Source organism: Leopardus geoffroyi, chromosome E1 (assembly GCF_018350155.1).
Source record: "Leopardus geoffroyi isolate Oge1 chromosome E1, O.geoffroyi_Oge1_pat1.0, whole genome shotgun sequence".
NCBI lineage: Eukaryota > Metazoa > Chordata > Mammalia > Carnivora > Felidae > Leopardus > Leopardus geoffroyi.
In genome coordinates this window covers 18087566-18100676 of record NC_059330.1, presented here as the reverse complement: position 1 = coordinate 18100676, position 13111 = coordinate 18087566, and the positions used below count along the sequence as shown (strand labels likewise).

General features: G+C 57.2%; 1 protein-coding gene across 6 annotated transcripts in view; it reads left to right on the top strand.

The window, feature by feature from the left end:
• The window catches only part of FOXN1 (forkhead box N1), a 28155-nt gene extending 15833 nt beyond the window's left edge, over nt 1–12322 (top strand). For 5 of the 6 annotated variants that reach the window (XM_045487948.1, XM_045487949.1, XM_045487946.1 and 2 more), the window contains exons 4-9: nt 1954–2067; nt 3848–3978; nt 4729–4825; nt 8234–8441; nt 8643–9134; nt 10738–12322. In XM_045487948.1, the coding sequence (XP_045343904.1) occupies nt 1954–2067; nt 3848–3978; nt 4729–4825; nt 8234–8441; nt 8643–9134; nt 10738–11057 (1362 nt within the window). In that variant the 3' untranslated portion in view covers nt 11058–12322. The remainder of the gene's footprint in view (nt 1–1953; nt 2068–3847; nt 3979–4728; nt 4826–8233; nt 8442–8642; nt 9135–10737) is intronic. The other variant, XM_045487945.1, reaches the window with a different exon arrangement.
• Nucleotides 12323–13111: the final 789 nt, after the last annotated feature.

Sequence of the window (13111 nt, the reverse complement as noted above, 5' to 3'; positions counted from 1 at the left end):
GGCTTGTTGCCTTGGGCAGAGGAAATCTAAAGGGAGGTTTGGAGATCCCTGAGATAGTGAGCACTGAGTGGCCTCAGCCTTCTGTGCCTTCTCCAGATGCCCACCAGCTCTCCTCACCTCTTGCTTTCTAACAGGCTCCCATTCCATCCCCAAGCCACCCCCAACAAAGCCTGATTCCTAGACTTGGAAGATAGAGAAGGGCTTGGGTACCTACCAGCTGTGGCCAAGTCAAGAGCCTTGGTTCTGGGGCCCTTTGATGGCTTTTCCTCAGGCCCATTGAACACGACAGCAACTCGTGGTGAGGACACCATCATGTTAGCTCAATGTCCACTCAATGTCCCAAATGTCCCAAATGTCCACTCAATGCCAGCCCCTGCTTGCTGTGCCAGATCTTTTCTTTCAAGTGGTCCATTTAATCCTCACAACAACCCTCTATTTTTTTTTTATTTTTATTTATTTTTTATTTTATTTTATTTTATTTTTATTTTTATTTATTTATTTTTTTCAACGTTTATTTATTTTTGGGACAGAGAGACAGAGCATGAACGGGGGAGGGGCAGAGAGAGAGGGAGACACAGAATCGGAAACAGGCTCCAGGCTCTGAGCCATCAGCCCAGAGCCTGACGCGGGGCTCGAACTCACGGACCGCGAGATCGTGACCTGGCTGAAGTCGGACACCTAACCGACTGCGCCACCCAGGCGCCCCCACAACAACCCTCTAAAGACTCCTCACTACCCTCGTTTTGTAGGTGAAGAAACTGAGGTTCCATAGAGGCCAAGTGACTTGCCCAAGGTGTCCCTTGGCCTGTGAGGCTGAGATTTGAGGCCACTCCCTTACTCCCTGCACAGTGGAGAGGAGCTCAGGCCCAGAGAACCAGCTAGCTGGTCGATTCACTGGGTGACCTTGGACACGTCACTTCCCCTCAGTGGGCTCAGCCCCGTCATCTTCCAAATGAGGAGGTTGGACATAGTGCTCTTGGCCCTTCCAGGCCTGAGATTCTGTGATTATGGCTATCTCTGCATCAGCAACCCCAGGGCACATCCAGAAAGAGCTAACCGTTGAATTTGACCCTCTGGGCCCAGATGCTGGCTCCCAAGGCCCCTGATAACCCAGGAAGAGTGGTCCACCCCCTCCTGGCCTGGTTCGCCTTCCAGGACTAGCTGTGCACGCTTTCTGGCCCTACTCAGGGTAGAGATTGTGCTAGACTCTGGGGGCTCCCTGTGGAGCTCACAACCCCTGGGAAGCCAGAGTCTGGCCACCACCACTGGCAGCAGCTCAAGACAGGTTCCCTGTGCCGGGGTTGAAAGTGTGCCATGGGGCTCAAGCAGACCAGCTGCTTTGAGTTGAGGGTGGCCAGAAGATAGAGCGGAGAGGACTCACTAGCCCCCTCCAAAGAGCCTGTTGGAGCTCCCTTAGGCTTTGCCGAGGAGGAAGTACAGAGCTTGGGGTCATGAGCCGGACCAACCTGTCCGGCCACTTCCTGTGCTCCCCTAAATATGGCTCTGCGATGGGAATCCTAGAGCAGTGGCCTTTTCCAGATGTCCTTCACAGACCCGCTCTGAGAGGCTGGCAGCTCTGAACGCAAGCGGGCCCCAAACCAGGCTTGATGAGTGGACTCATACACTGTATCCTTGTGCCATTCCAGGGAGGTCTTTGACCCTACCCACCCTCACTGTGACCCAACTCCTCTGGACAGCCCAGCCTCTGCCTCTTACCTGAAGTGAGGTGGGGGGTGGGGGGTGGCGAGTGCTGTCGACTCCGGCCCCAGCTCCACCACTAACTTGCTGAGCTCCCTCAGGAAAACCCCTGACCTTCTCTGTCCTCTCTTTGTTCTCTAGGAATAAGCTTTGGGGGAGGCAGAGTAGAGGCTGCATTTGTGTTAAGTTTCAATCCACAGAAGAGCGGGAGGAAGAAAACTAAGGCCCAGCCTGGTCATCTGCTTTTTCTTCCAGCAGGGATCAGAAGTCAAGGTCAAGCCCTCAGCTTTGGAGACTGGTCCTGGGATGTACTGTTACCAGCCCCCCTTGCAGCACATGTACTGTCCCTCCCAGCCCCCCTTCCACCAGGTGGGTCAGGGACACGTGGGCATGCTTCCCTGGGGCCTCAGGATATTATGTGGTGTGAGGTGTGCAGGCGTGTGTTGTGGGTGTGCACACCTGGATGGGCAGGTGGAGGCAGCAGGACCCTGGACCTCGGGCCAGGCCACCGGGGCTGCGGGGACAGGGGTTCATGGGGAAGGAAGGAAGCCATTGCCCTTCTCTAGGAGTAGGTGGGGTTCCTCTGAGAGTCTCTGAAAAGCGAATGGGGCCTATCGTGGGACAGGGCCCGGATGTGAACCAAAAGGGGAGGGAGGAGGAGGGCCAAAGACAGGGGCAGAGAGAAAAGGGTTGTGTGGGGTGACACACAAGACAGAGCAGAAAGAAAACAATGGGCTCCCGTCTGGGTCAGCCACTGTCTCGCTATGTAACCTTGGCTCCAAACTTCCCTTTCACCTCAATAGGGTGGGACCGGGTATGGAGTTAGGTGGCCTTCCCACCTGGAGGGCTCCAAGACCCCCTCATCTTTGGTCCTTCCCCCCCTTCCCCACCCCACTGCCCAGCCTCCTTGATTTGGACCTGTATAGGATGCCAAGTACTTGTCCCACGTTGGCATGGGATGCAGGCTTTTAAAAAGAGGCAGAAAAGAGCCCCAGAGCAGCCAGGCAGCTCCCAGGAGTCGCTGGGCAAGACGGAGCAAGTGACTGCCCAGCGCCCCAGCTCCATCCACCTGCAGCCTGGCACTGAGACAGGCCCTGCCTGTGGAGCAGGTTCTACTCCCAGCTCTTTGGCTTTGGCCCTGATCTTGGCCAAGCCAGGGAGGCAGGCACGTGGGGGGGAGTGGGGAGGTGGTCAGACTGCTTGCTTTGTGGGGGGAAAGAAAGAGACGGAGGGAAGCCGAGGGAGCACACGAGGGGTCACCCTCGCTGCCATGAGGAGCCTAGCTGGAGAGGCTAAAGCCATCCTGAGGCTCAAGGTCTGGCCCCGGGTAGGGGGTGTCCCTGAGGCAGCCTGGACCATCAAGGACTGAGCCACAGCAGGGTTCAGGGGCTGCCAGACCTTAAATGGCCTCACCATGCCCAGCCTTGCTTTGATGCTTTCTGCATTGCGCACCCCCCTCCAACAAGATGGCCGCACCCAGGCCTTTATGGAGCCTGCAGAGAGGGTGACTCAGGCACTAAGTGTCTCTCGGGTGACCTGGAAAGAGCACTTCAGCCTGGAGCAGATGGGGGAGTCAGAGTCTCCCACCCCCATGGCCCCCATAAAACACCACCCCTGGCACCGCAGCCACTCCCTTTGCCGTAAAACCACCTCCTACCCCCACCGGCCCACCACCATGACCTGCCCTTTCAAAGAGCCACTGAAACTCATAAAAGGTGGCAGTGCCCAGCAAACGAACGCCCAGGCTGGACACCCTGCTTCCGGCCCAGCCGTTCCGGGAAATTCCAGGGGAGGCCTGGAGGCCCTCACACTCTCTAGCCCCGCCAGGCTGCTCTCCCATCACCATGGCAACCAGAGCACCTAGATGGCAGGAGAGGAAGGAAGCCAGGAGGGGGTGGGGGAGAAGCTTTGAGGGCTCTGAGACCCCGAATTTGGGAACGTGGATCACCTCAGAGCCCCTCAGATGTCCACACCCTTGGCCAGCCCCCTCAGATCGTTCTGCTATTGGAGCCCATGACCAGGGAGAGAAGAGTCTGGCTTCAGCTCCCTCTCCGGATGTATATGAATGGGGCGGGGAGGGGATCACCCCCACCTTGGGAAAGACTGGTTACCATGGCAACCATTCTGCCCCCCCCTTTGACCTCTACAGTACTCACCAGGTGGTGGCAGCTACCCCATACCATACCTGGGCTCCTCACACTATCCTTACCAGCGGATCGCACCCCAGGCCAGCACCGACGGGCACCAGCCTCTCTTCCCAAAACCCATCTACTCCTACAGGTATGTTTCCCAGCACCCCTGTGGTGGAAGGGAGTGGGTGAGAGGAAGAGTGGAGAAGCTGAGGCATGGAATCCTCAAGGTATAAGGTGATGCCAGAGGAGGGAAGTCATACCCCGCGGGTTTCTAGAGGGTGTGAAACCTCAGGCAAGCTATTTGACCTCTCTGAGCCTGTTTATTCATCTGTTTAAAAAAAAAAAAAAAAAAAAAAAGTTGGGGGGCAGCAATATTCAGGGCTTTGGAAGGATTAAATGAGAGAATATGCCTGGCACATTGCAGGGGCAGGGGCTCAAGGAACCTCAGTTCCCTCCCTTACTATCCAACATTCAGTGTGCGATTGGCTGAGGGCTGACTGGTAATGACAACTTCCATTTAATGAGTGCCTTCTATGTTCTAGGCATCATCCTTAATCGTCACAACTCTGAGGTAGCTATTACATTTTTTTTACTTCAAAGCTGAGGAAACTGAGGCTCAGAGAGGTTAAGGCACTCACCCAAGGTCACATAGCTAGTGAATGGCCAAGCCAGGATTACAACCCAGGGCTCTCAAGATTCCACAAGACCCTCGTATAGCCGTAATTCCTGGCTTCAGCGGACGCGTCCTCATCCTTTCTCTTTCCAACCTCATAGAGCCTCTCACCTAAATCTGCGGCAGGTTCCTCCCTCAACCACTCTTGCCGGGGCAGGTGGGGTGGTGACGGGGAGACTCCCAGCCTGCTCCCAAGTTCAAACTCAAGGCTTTCTCTGCCTTCAGCATCCTCATCTTCATGGCCCTTAAGAACAGTAAAACTGGGAGCCTTCCTGTCAGCGAGATCTACAATTTCATGACGGAGCACTTTCCTTACTTCAAGGTGAGCCCAAGATCCACCCCATTCCCGCCATCCCCAGGTCCTGGGCAGGCCAGGCCTCTCTGGAGCCAGAGGCTTCCGTTGGAAGGTGGAACAAGGGTTAGAACGAAAGCCAGGAGAGGGTTTGCCCCACTTCCTCCACGCTTCCCCTTGTCTCCATGTCAAAAGGTCAGACTTCCGTGTAAGGAGCAGAGAGCTCAAGCCACTCACACAAGTTTTCACAGCAGGCTGGAGTCAGTCCTTAGGCTGCTGGAAAGTGGACATGTCCGTCCTGACAGGCTTCCAGAAACATCCACCTACCCCAAGTGGGGAGAGACACCTTGGGAAGACATGAGAGCCTTTCCCCACCCCTGCCCCCAGGCTGCTGTAGGGCTAAAGGAATTTGGGTAAGAGCTAGCTAGCCAAGGTGGCATGGGATGCTGGGACCACAGGACCCATTGCCTTCCAGGGAGAGATTAAGATCTGCCTCTGTGGGCGGCAGGCTCAGCTACAGTTCTGCCAGAAAGCGGGGTGTGGGCTTCACGGTCTTCGAGAGTTCCAGGGAACTGGGTGGCTTACCTGTACAGTATCTAGGTCCTGTCACCCACTCAAGGGGCTTCTGAGGGCTCTACCAGACTCCCTCCGTAGAGGCAGGACAGACGTCCTTCTCTCCAGAGGGGCAAACACATCAGAAAGGGTGATCCAACTGCTCAATGTCACACAGCAGGGGGAGCCGTTGTTGCCTCAAGCTGTTTGGTTTCACACATCTGCCCACCCCCCACCCCCACCCCCAGACCCTCCAGCATAGACTTCTTCTTCCAGGGTGGGTGCAGGGGAGACCAGAGTTTGTGTGTGAGGAATGCCTTCTCCAAGGTCTACATCCTGGGGGATACAGGCCCATCCGCTAACCGGACAGCAGGCAGGAGCTGAGGCCCGGGTCCAGAGCTCATCTCCACCTGCCAGTAGGTGATCCCTGGCTTCACTGGCTTCCCAATGGTCCTGCCTGGGGATAATTAGAAGCTGATATTCAGACAAGTTTATACTTGCTGCCTTGCCATCAAATGAGCGGGCAAGATGGCCAGAGTGGTCTGGCCGGGAATGGCAAAGTGTGGTCATCCGCCAGAGATTCTGGGAGAGAAAGGAAGAGCGGGGAGAGTTGTCTCTGGGATTTGAGAAGCATCAAAGCCAGTACCCAGGGCTGCCCCTGTATCCCGATCGGCCTGGAGACCAAACTCTTCCTAACCCCTGTAGATCTGGAGGGCCTTCTCTAGGGCTTCCAGGGGCCAGGCTAGAGAGAGGGAATTGAGGGCCCTGCCCTGTTCCTCTCAGCCATTCCTCCCTGCCAACTCCCAGCCTGGCCCCCAGCCCCTCCCTGCATCTCATCTTCCTGGCTTAATTATTTTTCCTGGGAGCTGTGTAATCCCTGTTTTATGGGGCTGAAGAGTGAAGAGGTCTAACAGCTTTTTTTTTGTGTTGTTTTTGGTTCTAGTTGTTGTTCTTAGCCAGTTGCATCACCCCCTCACTCCCGAGTTTACATTTGACTTCAGAGAGAAAGCATCTGTGAGGCTGGGACGGGCCCCGGTGGTGAAGCCAGCCCTATAGGGTGACCTGGGCAGGGCCCTTAATGAGGGGACAGGGCTGGAGTCAGCTCTGTCACTGCCTCCTGTGTGATCTAGGGCCAGGCCCTTTCTTCCCTGGACCTCAGTTTCCCAATCTGTAAAATGGTCAGGTTGGACCAGTTGGCACATACGTTCCTTCCAACTCTGACGGATCCCCTCTGACCTGCCCAAGGAATTAGTTCAAAGATCCTCTGCCCCCTTTATCTCTCACTCTCCATTTGAAGGTCATGTTTCTGGGCAAGAACAAGGTGGACCCTGGGGTGCATAGCACTCATGCCCAAGGCAGCTGAGGTGGGTGTCCTGTAACCCCATGAGTCAGGGATGTGGGACCGGGGAAGTGTCCATCCACTGGACATAATTGCTAGTGCTGACCATCCCTCTTCCAAACAGGAAGTGGCTGGGGTGGGGGCTGTCCTGGCATCCCAAAGTCACAGATTTATGGGCCCATAAAAGGGCCCAGTGCCCATTAACTCTGCCCATCAGGCGACACAACCTCAACTCTTAGTAGGGACCGTCGTGGGAGTTGAAGGCAAATCCCCAGCTGGCTGGTCTGGTGGCTCCAGAATCCTCCCTTATGACCCTGGGAGCCTTGGGGGTCATCTCAACCAGCCCCCTGTCCCAGGCCAGCTGCCCCTGACAAAGGCTCCCGCAGCTCCTGCCAGCAACTTGCCGTGACGCTGGCATCAGGACCCAGTTCTGCTGGGCGTGATTCAGCCTGGCTGCTCCCTGGGGCAAGTGAGCCGGGGAGGAGGGAGTGGCCGCCCCTCATTAACCAGAAACTGCAAGCTGAAAGGGAAAAGGGACCAGGGACTAAGGGCATAGGGGCCCCGCTGGCTGGAACAGATGTCCTGCCCATAGTTGGCCCGTGCTGGGCCCGGGACCGTCACAGAGGCTGGAACAGAGCTGGAGGTGGGGAGGATGGGGGTGCCCACTGGCACCCCCGCCACCGCCTCTCACCCAACTGAGTCAGCCTAATGGTTTTTACAACCCTCCCTGAGCACAATTACCGCACTGGTGGCATGACCGGGCCTCCTAATGGGTGTTTATTCTGTTGGCACGAGCCCCCCCACTCCCCACCTGAGGGCTGGCCTCCCCACCAGGGCACGCCCCCCCCCAGGCACACTCATGTGAACACTCACACCCACACACGCATGCAATCATGGGTACCCCCACACACCCAGAGAGACTTTCTCACACACACATCCTTACGCTCAAGGGAATTCGCGGCCCACCAACCCAAGAGAAGGCTCACACCGGGGAGACATACTCAGGGACACTCGCGTGCGCGTATGCAGAGCCAATCTCTCCCTCTCTCCCTCCGTCACCAAAACCCAGATATTCAGGCCACATGTGTGCAACGCACCCCTCTTTCTTTGCTTCTGAGTTTGCCCCAGCAGGGATGAGGCAGACCCAGGAAAGGAGCATTCCATAGCTTCCTCCTAATTCCAAAACTGGCATCCAAGACCTGAGTAGTGAGTTCCCCATCCACAGAGGGTCCCAGCATGGGCCCGAGGACCCAACTCCAGATAGGGAACAGGCCCTCCCTTTATGAATCACTTCAAGAATCCTCTGAAGGGTCGCCAGAGGTGGGAGCGGGATGAAGGCAGATTTTAAGCGAAAATAGCTTGCAGTCAAGATTCCTGCCCACCACGGAAGGGGGTGCCAAGCATGGGCTGGGCGCCGAGGAGGACGCCAAGCTCCAGACGGGTGGCAGTTCTGTGCCCAGAGGGAGCAGGAAGAGTTTCCCGGAGCCCAGACCCCGCCCTGGCTACTTGACCCCGGCCTGAATTCTTGTCTTGCTCCGCTCCGGCAGACGGCGCCCGATGGCTGGAAGAATTCTGTTCGCCACAACCTGTCTCTCAACAAGTGCTTTGAGAAGGTGGAGAACAAATCAGGAAGTTCCTCTCGCAAGGGCTGTCTGTGGGCCCTCAATCCGGCCAAAATCGACAAGATGCAGGAAGAGCTACAGAAGTGGAAGAGGAAAGACCCTATTGCTGTCCGCAAGAGCATGGCCAAGCCAGGTGGGAGGCCAATGGGCAATGCAAGGGAGCGGGGGAGGGCCTGGCATACCCACTAGCAGACAGAGAGGGAGGGAGGGAGGCTAAGTAGGTTGAGCAAAGAGAACCTGTTAGTAAGGGGAGGGCCTGAGTGGTTCCAAGGCTGGGGAGGGATTGTGGGGAAAGGGAGGTCTCATGATGTCCCTCTCTCTTGGGTCTTTTTAGAAGAGCTGGACAGCCTCATTGGAGAGAAGAGGGAGAAGCTGGGCCCCCCACTGCTGGGCTGCCCACCCCCCGGGCTGGCAGGCTCAGGCCCCATCCGGCCCCTGGCACCTCCAGTTGGGCTCTCCCAGCCACTGCATTCAATCCACCCAGCCCCAGGCCCCATTCCTGGCAAGAACCCCCTGCAGGACCTACTTGGAGGACACGTGCCCTCCTGCTACGGGCAGACATATTCGCACCTCTCACCGGGCCTGGCCCCTCCTGGACCTCCGCAGCCATTGTTCCCACAGCCAGATGGGCACCTTGAGCTGCGGGCCCAGCCAGGCACCCCCCAGGACTCGCCTCTGCCTGCCAACACCCCACCCAGTCACAGCGCCAAGCTGCTGGCTGAGCCTTCCCCGGCCAGGACCATGCATGACACCCTGCTGCCAGACGGAGACCTTGGCACTGACCTGGATGCCATCAACCCCTCTCTCACCGACTTTGACTTCCAGGGTGAGCTGGGGGTGGGAAAGGGAAGGTGGGACAGGACTGGAGAGGTGCGTCTGGCAGCATGGCCCATCCCCTCCAAGTCTCCAGGCTGCAGCCCGGAGCTGCCAGGCTTCTGGTCAGTTGAAGCAGACAAGTCTCGAGCTGGCGAGGGATGCCAAGGGGCAAAGAGGAAGGTCCTTGCCTCCACCTCCCACCTCCTGGTGCCCCTGAACATGTTCCGACTGACCCCGTCATCAAACCACCCTCAGCTCTGGGTAGGTGGGGAAGAGCCCAAGTTCCATTCCATATTGACGGTGAGCAGATGACAGTCGGAACATTCCCCAGAAGCGGTTGCATTTTCTCAGAGTTCATCTTTTAATACAGAAGGAGGAAAGAGCTCTTCCCCCAGGAAGAATGTAAGGCCTCAGAACGAGGCCAGTCCCGGAGAGCTTTGGGGACAGGAGCCTGCAGAGAGGTTCTGTCTATTCCATTCCACCTTGCCTGCTCCACCTCTGCTCACGGCCAAGCCCAACTGTTCTAATCTAAACTTCAGTGCATGCCCAGGCCCTGGTCCCGGCCACAGGACATTTGGAGGAGGGTGCTGACCCAGGCCTCAGACCTTCTGGGCGCACCAGGGTAGGGGGCATCCACAAGCAGGTGGAGACAGCTGGCCCTCGCAGAGCTCCCAGTCCTGTGGGGAGACGGCCCAGGTCTTGGGAAGCTCATTAAAAACGTACAGCTAGATCCTCAGCCCTGTCCAGAAGTGGGAGTCTCAGAGGAAGCTGTAGACACGTGGGCTCCCATAGACACGCATCTGAGCCCCTACTAACAATCAGGCATCGTGTGAGTTGCTTTACATGTGCTCCGTCATTTGGGCCTTTAAAGAAGGAGCGACCGTTAAACCCATTTCACAAAAGCACGCTGAGGTTATGTAACTTACTGAAGGTCACTCAGCTAGAAAGAAGGAGAGTTAGGACTGGAACCCAAGCAGCCAAGTTCAGTCCAGGGTTTAGTCCGGCTGCCTTCCTCCATCCCCGCAGCCCCGATACCCAGGCCAGGCCCTGGCCTGCCGTGACGCACGCAGGACACACAACACAAAGAGGGGGTGGGGGGCAGCATTGTCTCCTCCCCAGAGTCAGTGTTCCCGGCTCCGCTCCTCTCCCTTGGGCCTGCAGTGGAGGAGGCCCAGAGAGCCGAGCCCCGCCACCTCATCAGGTCCTGCAGTGCATTGTTGGAAGATCCTTAGCCTTGGCTGTGTAACCACCTTCCTCGGGAGCCTGGGCAGGAGCCAGGGGGAAGAGTTCCAGGGGCTCCCTCTGCAGGCTCGCTCCAGAGTGCGCAGCGTTAGGTATCAGCCCTTCCAATAGGCAGCTCTCAAGTCCTTGACTCCTCCACTCTCCCTCCCCTGACCTCCAAAAAACAGAGCCCCAGAGATCATTTAGGCTACAGCAGAGGAATCTGAGAGTTCTGGCAACCGCCTGGGGTCACACAGCGAGTGCCAAGGGGCTGCTCCCCAGCCAAGGTTACCCCAATCCTGTTCTCTTTAGCATGTGAGAGCCATGGGGTCAAGGGGACAGACAGGGCTCCTTTGCACCTCCCAGTGACACCTGTTCTCTCCACCACCTAGGAAACCTGTGGGAACAGCTGAAGGATGACAGCTTGGCCCTTGATCCCTTGGTACTGGTGACCTCGTCCCCGACATCATCTTCAATGCCACCACCTCCGCCACCACCCCATTGCTTCCCACCTGGGCCCTGTCTGGCAGAGACAGGCAGTGGGAGTGGCGACGTGGCACCACCAGGCGGTGGAGGCTCCGGGGCTTTGGGTGACCTGCACCTCACCACCCTCTACTCGGCCTTCATGGAGCTGGAGCCCACACCCCCCACGGCCCCCGCTGGCCCCTCTGTGTACCTCAGCCCCAGCTCCAAGCCCATGGCCCTCGCGTGAGCCACACCCAGAAGCCTTTATGTGGCCTGGAAGTCCCAGCTGGCCGCCCGCATCGGGCTCACCTTAAAGGTCAAGGAAGGAAAGCCATCCCTGTCCCCTGTGCCACTAAGCCAACTGTTTGTTAGCTGGCAGCCGGGGGGTGAAGAAGACACCACCCACGATGCTGCCCCTGCCCCTCACACATTTCCGCCAGCTGAGCGAGCCAGCTCCTCACTCAGGGTCCCTGAAGACCCAGTGTCTAGGAAAAAAACAAAAAAACCAAAAACACTCTCCTTAGCTCACACTCATCCCCACTTAAGCGCTTCTGCGTTAATGTGTACATGCATATGCACCACACACACACACACACACACACACACACACAGTCTTTCAGACATACACCCACCCACATACCTTCCACCCAGAGGAATCAGAATTATACCACTGAGAGCCTGGCTGCTCCATTCCTGGGGCAGCTGAGAGCTGAGGGCTCAGGGTCCTCATGCCAGGCCCAAGACCACCCTGAAGCCCTATTCTGATGTCCACATTTTCTCCAGGCGTGGCCCCTCCTAGCGTGCTCTCTCCCAGAAGCCCCCTGTATTTATTCTCCCAACTTCATCCCAGCAGCCTGTCAAGAAGGAGTAGGGATGGGGCTCTCCCCAAGTTGTCTGTGGGTCCCCCACTGGCTGAGTAGCAGCCCCCACTCTGCCAGGCTCTGCCCATCCTCAGTAAACACTCTGTCCGACCTCCCCCAGAAGGACACACAGGAGGGGCAGCGTCCACCCCAGGACCAAACTGAGCCCAATTCTGACACAAAGTGTTTGGAAAAGTCCTTGCCCTTGGAAACTTAAAAGTGTCCTCTCTTCCCAGCCCTGGGTGCAGGAAGGGCCCCTCCAGATCACTACAATCTCACCCCTTCTGTAAGAAATTCATGTAGTTTAGGTCCCAACTTACTAATTAATTACTTCCAACCGTCCCGGGCAGTCTCTTCCTTTCAGGGAAGGGAAGCCTGATGCAGGCTGGCAGGGTGGGGGGTGAGCACCCACGCTCCCCTCTCTCTGACTGCTTGGCAGACCCAAGATGTCCCTGGAGCTAGGGGGTGTGTCCAGGCTGCCCGCCATGCCCTACCGGAGGGCCCAACCCACACCAAGTGGGAGCTTCTGCCTACCCTGGAGGCCTGGGGGTGACAAGAACCCCCAGAGGTTTTTCTGGGCTCAGGCACAAGCAGATCCCTCGATGGCCTGCCATTATCCCCTGACCTGGAACAATAAAGCAAATGCCTTGTAGTCTTGGCTCCCGAGGCTTCATTTCTGGATTTCCCCTCCCTGGACAGAAAGGCCAGGCCTTACTAATTGTCGATGCCCTGGGTTTGTGTTGTCACCCTGACTCTCGTTCTTTGCTGTCAAGTTTCCAAATCTAAACAGTGAGACTTCCTGATCAGCCTGGGGAGGATGAGAGGGCAGGACAGTGGGGCCTCTTCCCAGGAGAACTGTCAAAAGGATGCAAGGAAGCAGCTGACCTGCCCACAAGGAGGAAGAGGATTCCCTCCCCCTACACCCCGTCCTACTGCGACCGCTTCCCTCCTCGAACGCTCCCATCTCCTCACACAAGAAGGGGTCACTTCCCCATCCAACCTGTGCCTTCCTGCCGCCATCTTTCCCCGGCTGGAGCTCTGGGTTCCACAGGTGACATGAATGGAGCACAGTCTGGTTCTATTCACACTGCTGGCCCTGGACGGTGATCTCTGGAGGGTAAGGGGCCCCCTCAGTCGCACTTCAGACTCACCTCCCAGGTGCCACCTTGGTGGGCTGCTGTCACCAAAGGACAGCCTAAGAGCAAGCCCCACGCTCTGCCTGAACAGGGACAGGATAGGTGTGGGAGACAAAAGCACATACATGAACCTCAAGGCTTGGAAAGTTCTTCCAGGAGCCAGGCAGTACCACTTGCTTGCCCCAGAGGACAGCTCTGTAGAGATACCATAATAGAGCCCCACCCCACAGCGGCACCCTCCCTAAGAGGCTCTAAGCCTGTGTCCAGGACGGCAAGGATAGGGTGCCGAGTGCGGGGAGGCATGG